The 18288-nt window shown below is 42.8% G+C and overlaps 2 protein-coding genes across 8 annotated transcripts in view; both read left to right on the forward strand.

Annotated features, from left to right (window-relative positions):
• The first annotated feature begins 780 nt into the window (after nt 1–780).
• On the forward strand, nt 781–8777 carry LOC129181307 (high choriolytic enzyme 1-like). Its single transcript, XM_054776348.1, has 8 exons — nt 781–852; nt 945–990; nt 1123–1275; nt 4720–4837; nt 4906–5084; nt 6322–6403; nt 6740–6869; nt 7056–8777. The coding sequence occupies exons 1-7, from the start codon at nt 784–786 to the stop codon at nt 6864–6866; spliced, it is 774 nt and encodes a 257-aa protein (XP_054632323.1). The 5' UTR covers nt 781–783; the 3' UTR covers nt 6867–6869; nt 7056–8777.
• Nucleotides 8778–13524: 4747 nt separating this feature from the next.
• Nucleotides 13525–18288, forward strand: part of cttnbp2 (cortactin binding protein 2) — a 67284-nt gene continuing 62520 nt past the window's right edge. For 6 of the 7 annotated variants that reach the window (XR_008570532.1, XM_054777797.1, XM_054777799.1 and 3 more), the window contains exon 1: nt 13527–13849. Coding sequence is in view for 6 of the 7 variants with exons in the window: in XM_054777797.1 (XP_054633772.1) it covers nt 13769–13849 (81 nt within the window). In the remaining variant the exon portion in view is untranslated. Of the gene's footprint in view, nt 13850–18288 lie in introns of all 7 variants that reach the window. The other variant, XM_054777802.1, reaches the window with a different exon arrangement.

The following is an 18288-nucleotide window of genomic DNA, read 5'->3' on the forward strand; positions in this document are numbered from 1 at the left end:
CCTGAAGGAGAATGTCCGGCCATCTGTTTGTGACCTCAAGTTGAAACAGACTTGGGTTCTGCAGCAGAACAATGACCCAAAACACACCAGCAAGTCCACCTCTGAATGGCTGACGAAAACCAAAATAAAGACTTTGGAGTGGCCTAGTCAAAGTCCTGACCTGAATCCTATTGAGATGCTGTGGCATGACCTTGAAAAGGCACTTCATGCTGGAAAACCCTCCAGTGTGGCTGAATTACAACAATTCTGCAAAGATGAGTGGGCCAAAATTCCCCCACAGCGCTGTAAGAGACTCATTGCAAGTTATCACAAACACTTGACTGTAGTTGTTGCTAAGGGTGGCCCAACCAGTAATTAGGTTTAGGGGGCAATTACTTTTTCACACAGGGCCACCATATACGTTTGGAAGGTTTTCTCCCTTAATAGTAACGTTTCATTTAAAAACTGCATTTTGTGTTTCACACTACTGTATGTAGACCACACACATGGCGACTATAATACTGGTTAATTGAATTGACTGTTACATCCCTGTCATTTAGAATGAGGTTAAATCTCAATACAAATGGAATTATTGTAGTTTGTGTAAACTACAGCTGATAATGAACTAGACTGAGAGCCATGTGGACATTTTCCCATGTGAGCTAAAAATATTCAGTGTGGAGAAGATGGGAATGAGCCGTATGTTCTCAAGGCAACATCGCGTCTTATCGCTCCTGTTCCTTCATCACATGATGGAGGCTTTAAAGAGAGCAGCAGCATGCGGTGATGCGCACACCTCACGCCATGACGCTGGTCATCTTCTCGCTCGTCACATTGCTGGTGGCCTCACAAGGCGGCTGGGCCACGCAGGAGGTCAGTTTCCTCCTTTCTTGTTCTACGCGTTTGCGTAAAAGTCAAACATTCAGCTTTTGCAAAGATGATAATGCCCCCTTTTACCGATCCAGGATCTCTCCGTGTCTGAGCTTCTATGGCGGGCCAACAAAGATGTTGGTAAGACAATGTCTCCAGTAAGGAACGTGGTCTTGCTCTTGCTACTGGTGGACAAGTCTATATGACTATTCAACTACTGTGGTAAATGTGTTTTGCAATGTTGAGTGGACTAACGAGTGTTCATTATCACAGTTCATACGCAGGATGAGCCTCTGGTGATGGACGACATCGCGTATGACAAAGACAATGAGAAGAACGCTGACCAGTGCACTTCCAGAGGATGCATGTGGCCCAAATCCAGCGACGGGAATGTCTACGTACCTTATGTCATCGCCAGACATTACTGTGAGTAATCGCACTGCTTGTCAACTGATTGCTGCAGCTACTCTACCAGTTTGTATTGCCATAACTGTCTACCGTGTGTACTCTACAGGGTGTATAAAAAAAAAAGTAGACTCTCCAAAAAGTAGCCACTAAAGTTACAATTGAATATTTTCATGAAATTTGAGGCCCGTTTTCCGGTGGGCAAAAAATGAAAGGGCTAAAATTTAAGGACAAGTATTCAACTGCGATGCAAAATGAAAATTTTTGTTGTTCTACGCTATTTGCACTGGGGTAATGGATGTACGTTTTTGTCAACTCAGTCCTCAACATGACCTTCATTTCTTCAGATGCACAGTTGCGCTCTCCTCCGCATGTCCTGCACTGCTCACCTGGTCATTTCCCGGTCCCTCCGGAGGATATTAACTTCAGCTCTGATTCGCTGATCAGTGTCGTGGAGGTCATGTGGTGGTGTCACATACACTTTTGATTTGAGATGGCCCCACTGAAAAAAAGTCCAGCGGTATCAAATCAGGTGACCTCAGGGGGCCATTCCATTGGGCGGTTCAAAGCAATGACATGGTCCCCATGGTCACCGTTGATGATGTTGCGGAAAAAGTACAGTCCAACAATTGAACCATTTCCGAGAAGACTAGTCTTGTCAGAATAATCTGGGTATCGCAACGTAGAGGAACGCACATTCTAATTGTGCGTCACAGTTTGACTTTTCCTTAAATTTGAACCCTTTAATTTGTGGAGGAATTTTTTTTTTTTTTTTGCCCACCGGAAAACAGGCTTTTTGCTCCGTCATGCATGCAATCAGGTCCGTAACCAGGTATTTTTCGGGGGGCGGGGGGGGGGTTCAAAAATCTGAGTGAACGGACCTTTTGCGAGGGAGCGCGAAGCGACCGATTGGGGGGAAGGTGTAGGAGGGGGGTGTCCCCCCTCCCAGAGCAGGGAAAATTTTGCATTTGGAGCCCGAAAAAACTGTTTTCTGATGCATATTTTGGACAGACAAAACGTTATTTCCTCCAAATGACAAGCTTAAGGGCAAAATGACAACATCAAGCTTGCCCTATTTAGATAAGTTAATCAGTTTACTGGGCGACTGAGCATGCCATGGCTTCAGTGGTGGATGCTATTTAGACTGGCCTACACAATATGAATCACTACAATGTGTTTCAGCCTTACCTATCGCTCATTCAGCATCATCTTTCTTGGATGTGTCGTGGAAAATATGTCCCACTTCCTCCGGGTTGATAACCTTTTTGTCATGAATGTGGAGAAGTGCCAGCGAGGTCAGCCGCTGTTGCGTCATACTGGCCCTCATGTAGGTGTTCAGACGCTTCAAGGTACTGGCACTTGGCTCACATTCACACCATGTTACTGGGATGGTACAGGCCACCTGAAGGAGGACCCTGATGTTGGGGAAGTGAACGGGATTGTGTGACCGTCCACAACTTGATGTGGGGGAATGCAGCTCCACAATGCTGTCACTTGAATGCAATCACATCCAGTCAGGTAGATTATGGATGTCTTTTAATGGCAGTGTGTCCTGTAACAACACTTTTACAGAGGAATGACAGGTGAGCGTCGACTTTGGTCACGGGATAATCATGTCCCATTTCTAACAGTTCTGAGCACTTTCTACAGCAATTTGGATTCCAATTTACAAAACAAAAGAAAATTTTTCCAATTGGTTGTGATGGTATATAATATTGGTTGGCTAGCCCTTTCTAATTCCCCTTTAAAATTATCTTCACATTTTATAATTTGTCTCACAGGTGCACTGATATTAATACAATGAAATATTTTGTAATCCAATTTACAATACAGGACAAGTTAACACATTCAAACTTCTTTTGCATGATGTCCCTGAACACATCTCACGTGGCCAACATGGCTGCTGCTGCACAGCGTGCGATACTAAATGAGGCACAGCAATTAGCATGAGCAAAGTAGCAACAAGTAGAAACAGCATATTGAAAACAGAGTCACAATGACATAGAATATTACCTGTAACAACAGTTTTACAGAGGAATGACAGGTGAGCGTCGACTTTGGTCACGGGATAATCTACATTGCACATAAATGATTCCAAGTTGATGTGATTCCAAGATTCCAAACTGCATTAAAGTCTATAAAACTTCACTCAAAAGTGCAGACTGGCTCTTTCCAATTAGTGAACACTATCAAATGCACATTACATTGTATATGACAAACTATAAACACACAGCAAACATTAAATCACCAAATATCCCGGACAGTGCAAAAACGTGACTCACCATCATTCCTAACAGTTGTGAGCACTTCCTGCAGCAATTTGCACATGCCACTATTCACCAGCAACAGGCGCTGTTGCAACACTTCTGCCTTCATTTATCACAGCACATCTACACTCCGTTACAATTGCACACCTTGATGGCAGCTTTTTTTTTTTTTTTTTTTTTTTTTTTTTTTAAAAAGCGGACCTTTGGTCGCCCGCGGGGGGGTTCGTTCGAACTGTTACTGTCCTGCATGCAATTATGCAATAAATGTTGGTATGGACGGAAGGATGATGTCCATACCAACATATGCAAATCAAGAAATTTCTTGAGAATATGTAATTGTAACTTTTAGTGGCTACTTTTTGGAGAGTCTACTTTTTTTGATCCACCCTGTACAATCTTGTCACAGTACTTCACCTACTGTACTCTATCAGTAATCACTACCATCTTGTCATATTACTTCAAGTGCTCTGCCAGCTTGTGATCCCTTTTCTGCGGCGACTCCACTAGATTGTACAGTTTGTAAATACATTACCGTGTACTATGAGTACTCTGTTTATAGAGAGTACTCTCAGTACTCTACTAGTTTGCAATCATGTTACTGCCAGTACTCTGCCACCTTGTCATGAAAAGTTAGCAGTTTGTAGTCACATTACTTGTAGTAGCCTACTCTACCATCTTGTCATATTACTGCAAGTGCTCTACCATCTTGTAATCACATTACTGCGAGTCATCTACTGGTTTTTAGTTTGTAAAGACAGTGTACAGTGAGTACCCTGCCTGCATGTATAGAGTACTGTGTGAGTACCGTACTCGTTTGTAATCAATCATGTTACTGCAAGTGCTCTACCATTTTTTTTTTTATGAATACACTATCAGTTTGTAATCACAATGAGTACTCTACCATCTCGTAGTCATGTTATTGCAAGTACTCTACTCGTTTGTAATGACATTGTTATGAATGCTCTCCCATTTTTACTCTACCAGTTTATGATCAATATTGTCAGGATACCATTCTAGTAATCTTACTACGGCACCATGTGACATTATTACTGAGTAGTCTATTTTGTAATGAATACGGTACCAGTTTGTAATCACACTACTGTGAGAACTCTACCCATTTGCAAATACTTAACTTCAAGTACTAAAACGGGCAGTGATGATATGACATTAGTATGTTTGGTGACACTTTCCTCCTCAGCATCTCGTGAGCGCTCCATCATTGAGCGCGGCCTGACGTCCTTCGAGTCTGTCTCCTGCATCCGCTTTGTCTTACGCACCAACCAGAGAGACTACTTGAGCATTCAGTCCAACAATGGGTACCTACCTACCTACCTAGTAGATACAGTACCTACTGCAGTATATCTAACCTCTTGTGTGCCCCCAGCTGTTACTCATATGTGGGTCGCCGTGGGAACGGCCAGACCTTGTCTCTGGCCCGTCAGGGCTGCATGTACCACAGCACGGTCCAGCATGAGCTGCTGCACGCTCTGGGCTTCAACCACGAGCAGTGTCGCTCCGATAGGGACAGCCACATCAGAATCTTGTGGGAGAACATCCAGTCTGGTCAGTGCGCGCACACACACACACAACTCAGTGTGTATGTATGTATATATATATATATATATATATATATATATATATATATATACTCAACAAAAATATAAACACTTGGTTTTGCTCCCCCACCCCCCTCTAAATCCGCGCCTGATGACATGAAAGTGCATGTGTGCTGTGTCACGTAGGGTTGACAACACCCGTATTGAGCCAACAAGAAACGCACTTTTGTCCCGTATTGCCGTGAGAATCAAGACTAGGCTGTAAAAGTCATACTAGTTTGACAGCTTGACACAGGCTATACCAGGGGTCACCAACGTGGTGCCCGCGGGCACCAGGTAGCCCCCCACGACCACATGAGGCGCCCGCACGCCTGCTTTTCATTCAGGTTTTCAGTTAATAATGTGAGAACACTAGAAAGAAATGTATTCTGAAACATAAAATGTGAGTTGTGGATACCAGCATTTTGTGAATGTTTTGGTAAAACAAGCATATTTGATTTGTTTGGGTTGAAATAAGGTATGAAAATCATTTCTACAAAAATGAGTAGCTCGTGGCCATTTTCATTTTCTAAAAGTAGCTCTCGCAAGAAAAAACGTTGGTGACCCCTGGGCTATACCAATCGATGCCAGTGTGTCAAACCAATTGGTGCTCGACTTCTCTTGCATCTATCTTTACATGTTTGCCTAGCTGTTCGCAGCTGGCTTGCTAGCTAGCTAGCTAGCTAGAATTATCCGCCTAGCTTCTCATTTTCGGACTTCAAATGTGACGTTTTACCACAGTGATATTTTGTTTTTAAAACAAACAAGCAATGCAATTACTTTGCAGCTGTTTTTTCCCCCACGGGGAAGTGAATATTACGTTCATCGGGTACGTACTAACTTTTTCAAGTGTATTGTCGTCATTATACTATGTCTTGTGTGTATTGTGGTTTAATGAACATTACCTACTGGTCGGGGCCCTTGGAATTGTCTAATAGCAGCCTTGGCCAATAGCACTCATCATAAATAAATTGAAAAATGTACAGTTAATCTATGTGATCTGTATCTGTATCGGCCGATCTCATTCATGGATGATTGGTATTGGAATCTGCAGCATAAAATCGGAGCAGCCTTAATTATTTTTGGATGAGACCTATGCTGGAAAAAGTTTGGACACCCAGGTGTATACAGTGTATAAAGTATATAGTACAGTATGTACAATATAGAGTAGTGTATATGCTGTGTTGATGTGATGTTCCTTTCAGGTTGGGAGTACGCCTTTGACAAGATGAACACTCTCAACATGAACACACCATATGACTACAACTCTGTCATGCAGTACCACAGGTTTGTATTTTGTTTGGATCCTTTTATATTACCCTCCACAAACACAGCTGCATGAATGAATGAGTGATTGGACTGGAGTCCCTCAATCTACATTCATCTTAGCATGATATTTTAAACATATATATATATATATATATATATATATATATATATATATATATATATATATATATATATATATATATATGCATGCATCCAACTTTGCGGGAACACTTTGGAGAATTTTCTCTTCTGTCAAGGTCCATAAAGGCATACTCGGAGGGTTTTGGTGACCTGATCGCACAAACAAAAACTCCCCTCAGACTTAAGAGTTAATTGTGTTTTCAATGACTACAGGTACGCCTTCTCTGGCAACAACAAGCCCACCATGCAGCCCATCCCCAACCCCAACGTCAGCTTTGGCAACGCTAGCCAGATGAGCAAGAACGACATTGCCAGACTGAACACGTTGTACAAGTGTTGAGTGGTAAGACAACACAGTACGTGAGGCAGGCTGATTACACATCTTTAATGCATCACAGGGCTGACACAAAATGTGTATATTTTCTCTCTTACAATTTCAAAATCATCAAAACATTGCGTCATTAAGTTAAATGTTTTTGTCCATTACAGTCACCAACTTTTTTCTATTTATATTTCTGTCTTCCACCAGGTGGCAACATCACAATTCCCATCAGCCATATGCAATCGTAATTTTTTTTTGCCATAAATGTATTAAAAATTCATGTGCATAATCACGTTTTCATAAGTTTTTTATTTTTTTTCTCCCTGGACATTCTTTACAAATGATTTTTAGATATCTTACAAGCAGCACGGGCCTTCATTATAAATCTTTGTTTTTTTGAAAATCACCTGATTTCTAAAATGACTTTTTTTGGTTTGCTTAACGATTCAAACACTAGTTAATCCCTCTATCGTCCACTTGGGGGAGACACTTGCACGCTTTGTTAAACACCTGATACCTGACGAGAAAAAAAATGAGCAGAATTTGCCTAAGAATCTGCAGGTACTGTGACAACAGTACAAAAGTCATAACAGATTTAGAAAACACTTCGGGAACAAAAAACGTATTTAATTTTGACTGACTAAAAATATAACTGGATATTCAGTCATAAGTGATGCCGTTTGATATGAAGAACCCTCTAACCTATTACGTTCCTCTGTGGGGACGTCTGACGACATCTGAAGTCAGCCGTCCAAAAACCGACTGGTCTGCATTCTTCCATGTTTGTAATGGTGATTGACAGGCAGACAGGAGGTCAATGGTCGTCTGTCAGCAGGCTGCGCCGCCCCGGGACAGGAGGCGTCTCGTATAGAGGAAGTGCTGGGAGAGAACAATGCAAACAATTGTTTCAGCTTTGTGTTATGCGCTTGTGTGTAAAGAGTCTGCAACTGTTGTTAGAATCTGTAGCCTGTTTTTTGGTAAAACATGATGCTAAATGCTAAACCAGTCTACTAAATTCTTGTGGCGTGCACATTTAATGAAAACCAAGACCAAACCTCCATTTACTATTCTTACTTTGTATACAGTAGTCATTACAAGGCTCTGTCATACCTTCACCTTCTTACGTCACTAAATGGATACATAGAAACAGTCATGTTAAAAAGTCTAGTTAATGTTATGGATGTTTGCTGCTTAAAATCCCAGACTGACCAGGCAAGATACCAAAGTGTGTGCAGTACATTGCTTTTCTCATGACTTTTGTATGGGGGCATACAGAAGCAAACAATCCCAAAACAAATGCAACAGGAAATGTTGCAAGTTAAAAAAAAAAAAAATCACATAAATGCTGCAGGATCAAAAACTAATGCAAAAGTAAAATGCAGCAAATGCCAAAATCAACCTCCCCCACTCCAGCACCCCCCACCCGTTTTTCTGTTTTGAGGCTGCAGCGTTTCGCTAATTCTCCTGTTCATTTCATGGTGTTTGTGTGTTTTTGGTTTTGGATCATTTCTGTGTTTGGATGTTGCTGCAAGTTTCAGCAACAAACTGTCGGCCACCGTACTTGTTCGCCTGTCTACATGTGAATGACTTTTTGGACTCCATCCAGAACATCACTACCATTTAATCCAGGTGACACCTTGGCAACACGTCTACATCGGGACAAACGGCGTTCCAGAGGGGATGACAGCACCACACACAACACACACCGCTGATGTCATCAACTTTCCGAATGACTCATCTTGGCATCTGAAGTCAAAGCAGGTTCTGAACAAGTCGCTCTCCGAAAGGGCTTGGTGCCAGGTTTCAGGGTCATGACCTGGATCTTAATCTGGTTGGACAGGACGGACAGACGCAGAGAGCGTGGAGGAATGCACATACTGTAACTATACACCAAATAAGTTAACAGGAGAAACGAGAAAAACCATGGTGGACTTGGAGAAGCCAGTCCTAAACGACGTCCATGTACAGTCCATATGTAGTCCAGCAAAGAATGATATAACTAATGTGCTAAGGCAGCAGTCATTGAGCATTGAGCGAACACCTGGTCTCTGAGATCCACGGTTATGAGATGTTGGTCCACAGAGGCAGCTTGTGGGGAAGGAAGTCCGCTCTAAAGTCCAAAAAAAGAAAGACAGAGCAGCGTCTGATCAGCAAAGATAGAGACTGAACAGAGGCTTGCTTCAGAACCTGGCAGCCCCTCAGGGACCATCGAGAGGAGATGTGGCGCAGTTCCCATCTCCCTTCGTCCCGGAATGCTCCATTTCCTCCTCGCTCTGTCTGTAGATTCACTGGATTTGAGATATTCATCTTGTAGTTTCACCCTCTGGTCTACTGCAGGGCTATTCAGCTGGCGGCTTGCAGTGCAAATCAAACCCATGAATAACAGACAGGTTCACAGTGTTTTTACAAGAGGTCCAAACCAGGAAGCCACAAACCAACATGATGGAAAGCAGTCTTTGTGAGAACATTGTAAGATGATGATTATGTCACATATCAAACATTAAGTCACATGGGGACACTTTTTTTTTTTTATCCCTGCTTCTGTTCTTCAGAAAGGTTATGTGTCTACCTGGACTGTAAATCACAGCAGTTATTGACAAGGTGTCCTGGAAGAGGACAACACAAGATAAACATTGTCTGACAATGTGACAGCTGACTACATCAAAGGGAAGAAAGAAAGGCGTCCTTGTGTGCCAGCCAGCGCTACATCTCAACACGATCACTTTCCAATGATGAGCTTCCTTTCAGGCGGGAGGAGAGAGGACAGATTAATGGCCTCACCCGTTTGGGGATTTGACACACGAACAGGAAAGAGACATCTTGGTGGGAAAGATGTGAATTCAAAAGGACAAATGGTGTGAACAAGTGAAGTTGTCATATTTACAAAAGCCTTAGTGACTGTCAGTGGTGCAACATTTGACCTATATAGAGACACACTAACCTCATTCTGGATCAGCATCCGTTAATCCTAAAACCACATCTGGGATCTGAGGCCTCCATCCTCTCACTGCCTATCTGGGATAAACAGATCCATGGCAGAGAGATTTCAACTCTTATGAAAGATTAACACTGAGCTTTTGGTTTGCTGAGGACATGGACACTCCAAAAGGATATTTCGTTGATATTCAGACAATACTAAATACATCCATCCATCCATTTTCTCTGCCGCTTGTCCTAACTAGGGTTGCAGGGGTATGCTGGAGCCCATCCCAGCTGACTTCGGCCGAGAGGTGGGGTACACCCTGGACTGGTCGCTAGCCAGTCGCAGGGCACATATAGACAAACAACCATTCACACTCACATTCATACCTATGGACAATTTAGAGTCACTGATTAACCTAACATGCATGTTTTTGGAATGTGGGAGGAAACTGGAGTACTCGGAGAAAACCCACACACTCCCGGGGAGAACATGCAAAACTCCACACAGAGATGCCCAAAAAGAGATTTGAATCTGAGAATCGATCTTCTGATTGTGTGGCCAACATGCTAACCACTCACCCACCGTGCGGCTCAATACTAAATACAATGCTACAATATTAATTTCACTCTGGAACAGTCATTCTCACCACCATACCATAAAATGCCACCTTGGGTGGTCCGGATGAATGAAGTAGAGTATGGCCACCAAGGCTGTAATGTCAGCAAGGAGGTGGCTGAGTCATATTTTGGATTGGAATCATTGTCGAGAGAGCTGGTAGGCCCTTTAGGTGTGAAAATGAACGTGTGAAACTGACGTCAACAAAGTATGCAGAGTTTCTGACCAACCACTTTCTTCCATGGTACAATATAAAGAACTGTACCTTCTGTGGCAAAATGACCTACATGCATGACAATGTACCATCTCACGATGCAAAGAATACCATACCTCTCTGTCATTGGCTGTTATAGACATAAAAGGAAAGAAACTCATGGTTTGGCCCCCTTTTTTCCTCCTGACCTCAACCCAATTGAGAACCTATGGAGCATTATCAAGCAAAAAATCTATGCGGGTAGGAGGCAGATCAAAACCAAACAGCAGCTCTGGGTGGCTATTCTAACATCTTGCAAAGAAATTCAAGTAGAAACGTTCCAAAAACTTACCAGTTCAATGTAAGAATTGTGAAGGTTATATCAAAGAAGGAATCTTATGTTAACATGTAACTTGGCCTGTTAAAATGTTAGTGATTGCAGCAGCTTTTGCTTTCGGTAAATATGAACTCCTTCTGCTGCCAATTCAATTTCAATGCTGCAAATTCATTTTCGGTTCTTAACCAGTGAGATGCTTTTGAAATGTAATGTGGAACAGTGCATTTTAAGTTTTTATTTTTGAAAAAAATACCGTTCTCATTGGGAGGTACATTCAATAATATTCAAATTGTACTCTAAAGGTTGATGATTTGAAAATTATGATGACTGTAATATTTACTATTTAGCACAATCAGAGAAAAATATCCTTAGCATAAGAATTTGGAACACAGTGCATTATATCCTACTCTACCACACTATACTCCTGATCAAAATCTTAAGACCAGTTGAAAAATTGCTAGAATTTGAATTTCGCACATTTGGATCTTAATGAGGTTATAAGTAGCGCTACAATATGCAAAAACAAGAAGGGAGAGTGAGACAAAACGCATTTTGAAAAAGTAATTTATTGAAAACAACAATTAAACAAATAGGCTGTTTATCAGCTGATCAAAAGTTTAAGACCACAGGCTATAAAAGCCAAAATCTGCTCAAAATGTTCATTTTCTGTCAGGCATTCACACTGTCATGCCCTCCTGATGGCTAAAGCTAAGAAGCTTTCTCTTTTTGAACGTGGTCGGATTGTCGAGCTGCATAAGCAAGGCCTCTCGCAACGTGCCATTGCTGCTGAGGTTGGGTGCAGTAAATCAGTCATTCTACATTTTTTGAAAGATCCTGAGCATTATGGAACAAAAAGTCAAGTGGTAGACCCAAAAAAATCAGACCTGCGCTGAGCCGGAGGATCCAATTGGCTGTCCATCAAGACACAGGGCGGTCTTCCACCCAAATTAAGGCCCTTTACTGGTGCCGACTGCAACACAATAACCATCAGACAGCATCTGCGGGAAAAGGCTTGAAAAAACAAAAAACTAATTCAAAGACCTCGTCTCCTTCAACGCCACAAAACTGCCCGTTTAGACTTCGCCAGGGAGCATCAAACATGGGACATTGAAAGGTGGGAAAAAAGTTTTATTCTCTGAGAAAAAATGTAACCTTGATGGTCCAGATGGCTTCCAACGTTACTGGCATGACAAGGAGATCCCGCCTGAGATGTTTTCTACTCGGCACAGTGGAGGGGGTCCATCCTGATCTGGGGTGCTTTTTAATTCAGTGGAACACTGGAGCTTCAGGTGGTGCAGGGTCATCAAACAGCGGATGCTTACGTGCAGATGTTGCAGCGGGCATCCCTCATGACTGAGGGCCCTCGTCTGTGTGGTAACAGCTGGGTTTTTCAACAGGACAACACTGCAGTTCACAATGCTCACTTGACCAAGGGAAGGGAAGTTTATAAAAATGGCCATCAGTTCCAGACAGTTGATGCCCTTTGTGAAGCCATCTTCACCACTTGGAGCAATGTTCCCACTAGCCTCCTGGAAACACTCGCATCAAGCATGCCCAAGTTAGTGTTCTACTGAGAACATTTTTTGTTCTGGTTTGGAGAGTTTTTTGTTATTTTTTGAGCGATGGTCTTAAACTTTTGATCAGCTGATAAACAGCCTATTTCAGTTTAATTGTTGCTTTCCATGAAATACTTTTTCAAAATGCTTTCCGTCTCACTCCCCCTTCTTGTTCTTGCACATTGTAGCTCTACCTAAAACCTCATTAAGATCCAAATGTGCAAAATGCAAATTCTAGCAATTTTTCAATTGGTTTCAACTGAACAAGATTTTGTTCAGGAGTGTATACTAAATCATACCACACTCCACTATCCTACGCAGTGCTAATAGTATTAAGGCCACACTGAGGAAAAAAAATCAGATATTTTGAGAATAAAGTCAAATTTATGAGAAAAACTTGTAATATTATGAGAATAAAGTCATAAATTTATAAGAATATAGTCGTAAATTTACGAGAGAAAACGTTACAAGCATTGCCTGAGACGTCTACGAAAAGGAGGGGACTTATGTGACCTTTGGCCTTGGGCATGTGGAGGGAGCGCGGTAAGGAAGGCAGAAGTGTGTGTCACATGCGGGAGAAGGGCTAGACATGCTAATCTGTTAATCTCAACTGCTCTGTTTTGCTGCCAAGTTATAAATAAAAGCTTGCCTGAAGCAAGAGGAAACTTTCCTTCCTGAAATCGAGAAGCCACGTTCACGGTGGTCTCATTTTAGGTTTTGATCAGGAAATTTGCAAATTTGTTAAAAACTATTGAAATCATACAGAAAATACATTAATAACACAGTTCAATAGACACATTTATTTTATGGTATCGTTTTTGTCAGAGACTCACCTGCCTCTCCTGACCGCATGTATACTACAGTAGCCCACACTCACTATACTATACCATGCTATATTATACAACATTATGCTATACTACTACGATAGTACTGTAGTCACATTTCACTAGTGATGATGTGATGACAAATGCTGTTGTCAGTCATGGAGGACACTTTTGACATCTGGACTTGTCCTCCTGTTCGGACCCCGCCCACCTCCACGAGCCCACCTCCACAAGCCTCCCACCCCTCCACTGGTCCGTCCACTGTCCGCCATCGTCATTTGTCTGCGGGCTCTTCACGGCGATAAGCTGTCGACCTCGGCCCCCGGAGCGACCCTCGTCTATCTCCCGACTGTGACACATGTCGTGTGAGTTTTTCGATGGCCGCTCTTGACGTGACTGCCTGCGATCCAGCAGCGAACTAGTTAACGAAAGGCGGAGGAGGCACGCTCCAGCACACCGCCACAGTACGAAGATGGCGTCGGAGGGAGCCAGCGGAGAGCAGCCTCCTCCGGTACAAACCCTCGCCGCCGCCGTGCTGGGAGGCGTCGACACGGTAAGAGACGGTGACGTTCGTGGAGCTCACGGCCACACTGGCTGGGTTTTGTCGGCTTGTTCAGAAGCTTCTGGGGGCAAGAGAGATGTGGCGGGCAGCACCAGCGGTGACCGCCGGGGTCCTCGACACAATGTCCGGGAGACGACAAGCTCAATGCTCGGTGTTAGCACGACCACCAGAACCGAGCCAGACAGAACCCCAGCAGCGCTCACCTCCCCACTCTCACAAAATGACGCGCGTTGCTTTTGCGGTTCTTCATAATGGACATTTCTTTTGTTCGCCTCAAGGCTTCTCCCAACCTTCGTCCCATGATGGAGGAACACACACACACACACACACAAACACATAGACGCACTGCCCTTCAAACCCTTTTTTGGTATTGTGTCACAGTTCTGTGTGAACGGCACCTACACAGAATGGCGTGTCAAAGTTGATGTGGCTATTGTCCGGCTCAGGGGGTAGTTTCAGAGTGTAACAGAGGCGAGACGCAGTCTGTGTGGAAGGGTACTCTGCAATGCTGTGAAGTTTAATTGTTCGTTAAGTATACTATTATACGTTGGCACTGTTAATGATCTGATTGTGTCATAATAATTGATTGAATTTATACATCGCATTATTCATTCACTGCACAGTCACGCATTGGTGGCAGACTGATGGAAACATGGCTGCCAATTGGCACCAACAGCCTCTCAGACCATCACCAAACATTCATCCACATTAATGCACCTGTGGGTGAAGTGTCTTGCTGAAGGACACAGCAGCACTGATTGGGTTGGAGGAAGCGGGATCCCAACCATCAAACTGCCTGCTCTACCTCCTGAACCCCTGCTGCCTTGATGTACAGATCTGGTAATATCCTGCTTTTGGCAAGTTCTGTGTAAAAGGCACAGGCGAACAAACAATTCTTAGGTCTGTGATATGCCAGTTTTGGGGTGTTTTCTGTGTGAAAGAGGCTACTCAAACACACTGAATTCCATGCAGGAGATAAGCTAGCCCGACGACATTTGATATATTTTTTGAAATAATAAATTGTTCTGGTTTTGAAGCTGAAGTGCCTTCCACTAGACAAGGTATTTCTTCAGTTTGGCGTGACGATCTGCTTGAGCGTCCTTCGTTTACATGCACCTACTTGAGATTTTTCTGAGCTCTGTGGTTTTCGGTTGAGGGGGGAGGAGTCAGGACTTCCTCCGCTACTCTTTAATGCCACCTGAGCGTCTGAATGTGAAGATAAAGGTGCGTTTTGGGCTGAAGAGGTGGAAGAGGTTTGAAAGTACGTGTGAGGGGGTGTGGGGTGTTCACCAGACACCTTTCTAAATTGGTCTTAATTTCAGTGACTCAGCTGGCATAGCTGGGAGTACCATGTCAGCCAACACCCCCCCACCTCTCCTGAGCCCGCTTGAGGCCACTTTCGTTTGGTGGCGAGGCGAACAGGTGCACCGGTGACATGGCGGTCAGGCCTCCTTCAGCTCGCACTTTTCCTCTGCCGCTACTCTGGGCCGACAACAAGGGGTTTCCGTACCCTGAATGAACCCATCCCCCTGTTCAAGCCACCCACCGCCATGCCTGCTGTGGTTAAATAAAGCACTTTGCTCTTTACTCGTCCCCATTACACTCTCTGTAGCTGGCTTAAGGTGGGGGGAGAAGTTTCTTGTTTGGGGGGCGGGTGCACAGAGGGGTTAGGGGGTCAGTGCTGGTCACTTCCTTCTAATTTATCATTGTACATGTGCCTGGCAGATATTTGGTTTGCTTGAATTTATGTACTTTGTGTTAAGTTACGTAGTGAGATGCGCTACATTAAACACTCCTAAAGAGGCCTGACTAGAAAGGAAGCACAAAGCTATGAAGCAACCAAACAGACTTTTCAGTGGTAAATCTTGAGAACCAAAGCTAATGCTGTGGAATGCTTCCATCAGTTCACTTCAGTAAGTTTACTGTGTTGAGTGGAACCTTGGTTAGCGTCATTAATCTGTTCCAGAAGGTCCAACTCAAACCAAATACACTTTTCTCATAAGAAATAATTAAATCCGATAAATCTGTTCCGATCACCCAAAAATGTAAACACAAAACACTTTTTTTAGTTTTACAATTACAGTTTTACATGCAGAAAAAAATTTAAATGCATATAAATACATATACATGACGGATGAAAGGGATAAATGAACATTTAACATTACCTTTACCGCAGTTAAAGACTTGATTGTTGACAAAGACAGCTATGAGTCAAAGATAGCGACATGGACAGAGTCTACCGCTGTTGATGTCATAGACCAGCGATAGGAGCTGGGAATAATGACTTCTAGTTTAGGTTTCCATGCTAACAGGGATGTTTTGTGAATAAAAATACGTTACAAACATAGTCATGCAATATATTAATAATGCGCCAAGACGCGGTGTACATTTTTTACATAAACCGAAAAATATGTTAAGATTCCACTGCACTGTCGTTGCGCACTTCTATGGTGAATTGCAACAACTCAAGGGAGCATTATTACCATTTATAGCATTTGTGTAAGTACACTTAAGTGTTAAGTATGGAGGTGCGCCAATTGAAACACAACCTCCTTAGTGTTCTGAGTGCTTAAGGGCTTTCAAACTGAAAAGTATAGGGGTGTAACAATAAGTTGTAACTATTTTGAATAACGATTCGATTCATATCAATATTCGTGGTTGCCGATACGATTCAGGGACGATATTGGTTCATTTAGAACGATATGATCCAAAACGATTCAGTAACTTTTTAGCCAAAAATTCAACCAGTATGACTGTGAAATAAATACCTGGACAGTGCAGGTGAGGTTTCCTAGATTCCTGTTTGTAAGGGAATGAGGTATAAACTAATATGGGACATAATTAAGAATACATTATCAAGGAGCACAAAAAATTAGTTGAAAATGCAGTACAAAATCAGGATGAACAAAGGTTGCTATAGCTTGCCATGATGAATTATTTACTTTTAATACTGCAATCCAAACCTGCACTTTGCACCCAATGAGGGACATTATGCAAATTCCTCAGCAAATGAATGTGGTAGGTGTCTTTAATTAGGTGTCAAAACGTTCTCAACTGTATGGGACGATGGAAGAAGGGGCTTTTTTAAGTTTACGATTAGATTTCATATATATGTTGTATGTTTTATAGTAAGAGATAGATCATTCATGTCAACTTGTAACTTGCATGCTGAAAAAGTGCATGCACCCCTGATATACATGAGCAACGTACATAAATACTCATATATATTACATTTTTAGTAGCAGGTAGGTCTTTGGGACTTGGTCATTTTAAATGTAGCTTGTAGGCTGAAAAAGTGTGAGCACCCCTGGTGTACACAGTACACTTAATAAAGTGTATTGAAGGAAGTATCCATTTGAGACACAGCATTTGTTAACTTAGCCTGTAGGGTTACTCAGAAACAATAGTTGGGTTATTCGCAAAACTCTCAATGTGCAATGGGCAACTAATTGTAGTAAACACTACAGTTATGTTAAAACAATGGCGCAGGGTTGTCAAAATCTGTTAAAGATTTGCTGTCAAGAGAGGCTTGACGAAAACATATTGAACTTTGACCCTTAATAGTCAGGCACCTTAAAAATCATTAGGGTTTGACATGTCACACATTGCACTGAAAACTGTTTGTCCTAATAGACCGCTGACAAAAAACATCTGCCCTTTGACCTCGACTACCTCAAGAATGAGGAAGAAGTGTAACCTGTACTTTTGCTGGTCCGCACTCATACTGCTCATCTCTCATTTTCATGACACAGCTATTACGACTACTACTACTAATACTATACTAATACTGCAACATTACTGTCTTTTTAGTTTATTTTGAGTTGCTTTGCTTATTTCTATTATGTACTGCATAAGGGGTGTGAGGATTATGCAAGAAGTCCAGATTAAGTGAGTGCATGAGCAGGCATGCCAGGCCCAGGTCCACCTCTTCCAACTGTGCAATGGCCACAGTGGTAGTCAGCCTTTTGTCCTAAGTCAACCTGGCTAGACTTCAGGGCCTGCCCAGAGCCTGAACAGGAAACTGGATGGATGAGTTTGCCATTTTTTCAGCTTGGTTCTTGTTATTCGTCTTTACAGGCTGTCCAGTCAAACAATTTTAGTGCTGGCATGGACATGCCTCTGAAAAGCCAACTGGCATGCCTTAGCAGGGCAGAAAAGGAAGCGCTTCAAAGAAAGCGTGTCTCTGTTCCTGGTGACTTCCAGTGATACCACGTTTGCCTCATTAAATGGGCTGGGCCCTAACAGTGCGGCACTGTATGCCAGCCTGGGCCGCTCGTGCCCTTGGCATCCGGCACTCGCTGGAACAAATTAGAGTTTGCCATCCTCACCTGCTCACAGTACAGAAATGCCAGAGGAGGAAACTGACCTCTTCTCCTTCTCATAGTGCCTTAGGCCTCATGACGGGCAGCAGCCGTCCTACTAATTCTCCA

This window comes from Dunckerocampus dactyliophorus, chromosome 5, assembly GCF_027744805.1.
Source record: "Dunckerocampus dactyliophorus isolate RoL2022-P2 chromosome 5, RoL_Ddac_1.1, whole genome shotgun sequence".
Lineage (NCBI taxonomy): Eukaryota > Metazoa > Chordata > Actinopteri > Syngnathiformes > Syngnathidae > Dunckerocampus > Dunckerocampus dactyliophorus.

Coding starts and splice junctions, on each gene's coding strand:
- LOC129181307 (XM_054776348.1), top strand. CDS start 784: ATGACGCTGGTCATCTTCTCGCTCGTCACATTGCTGGTGGCCTCACAA. Junction 853..944: donor GCGGCTGGGCCACGCAGGAG/GTCAGTTTCCTC, acceptor TTACCGATCCAG/GATCTCTCCGTGTCTGAGCT. Junction 6,404..6,739: donor TCTGTCATGCAGTACCACAG/GTTTGTATTTTG, acceptor CAATGACTACAG/GTACGCCTTCTCTGGCAACA.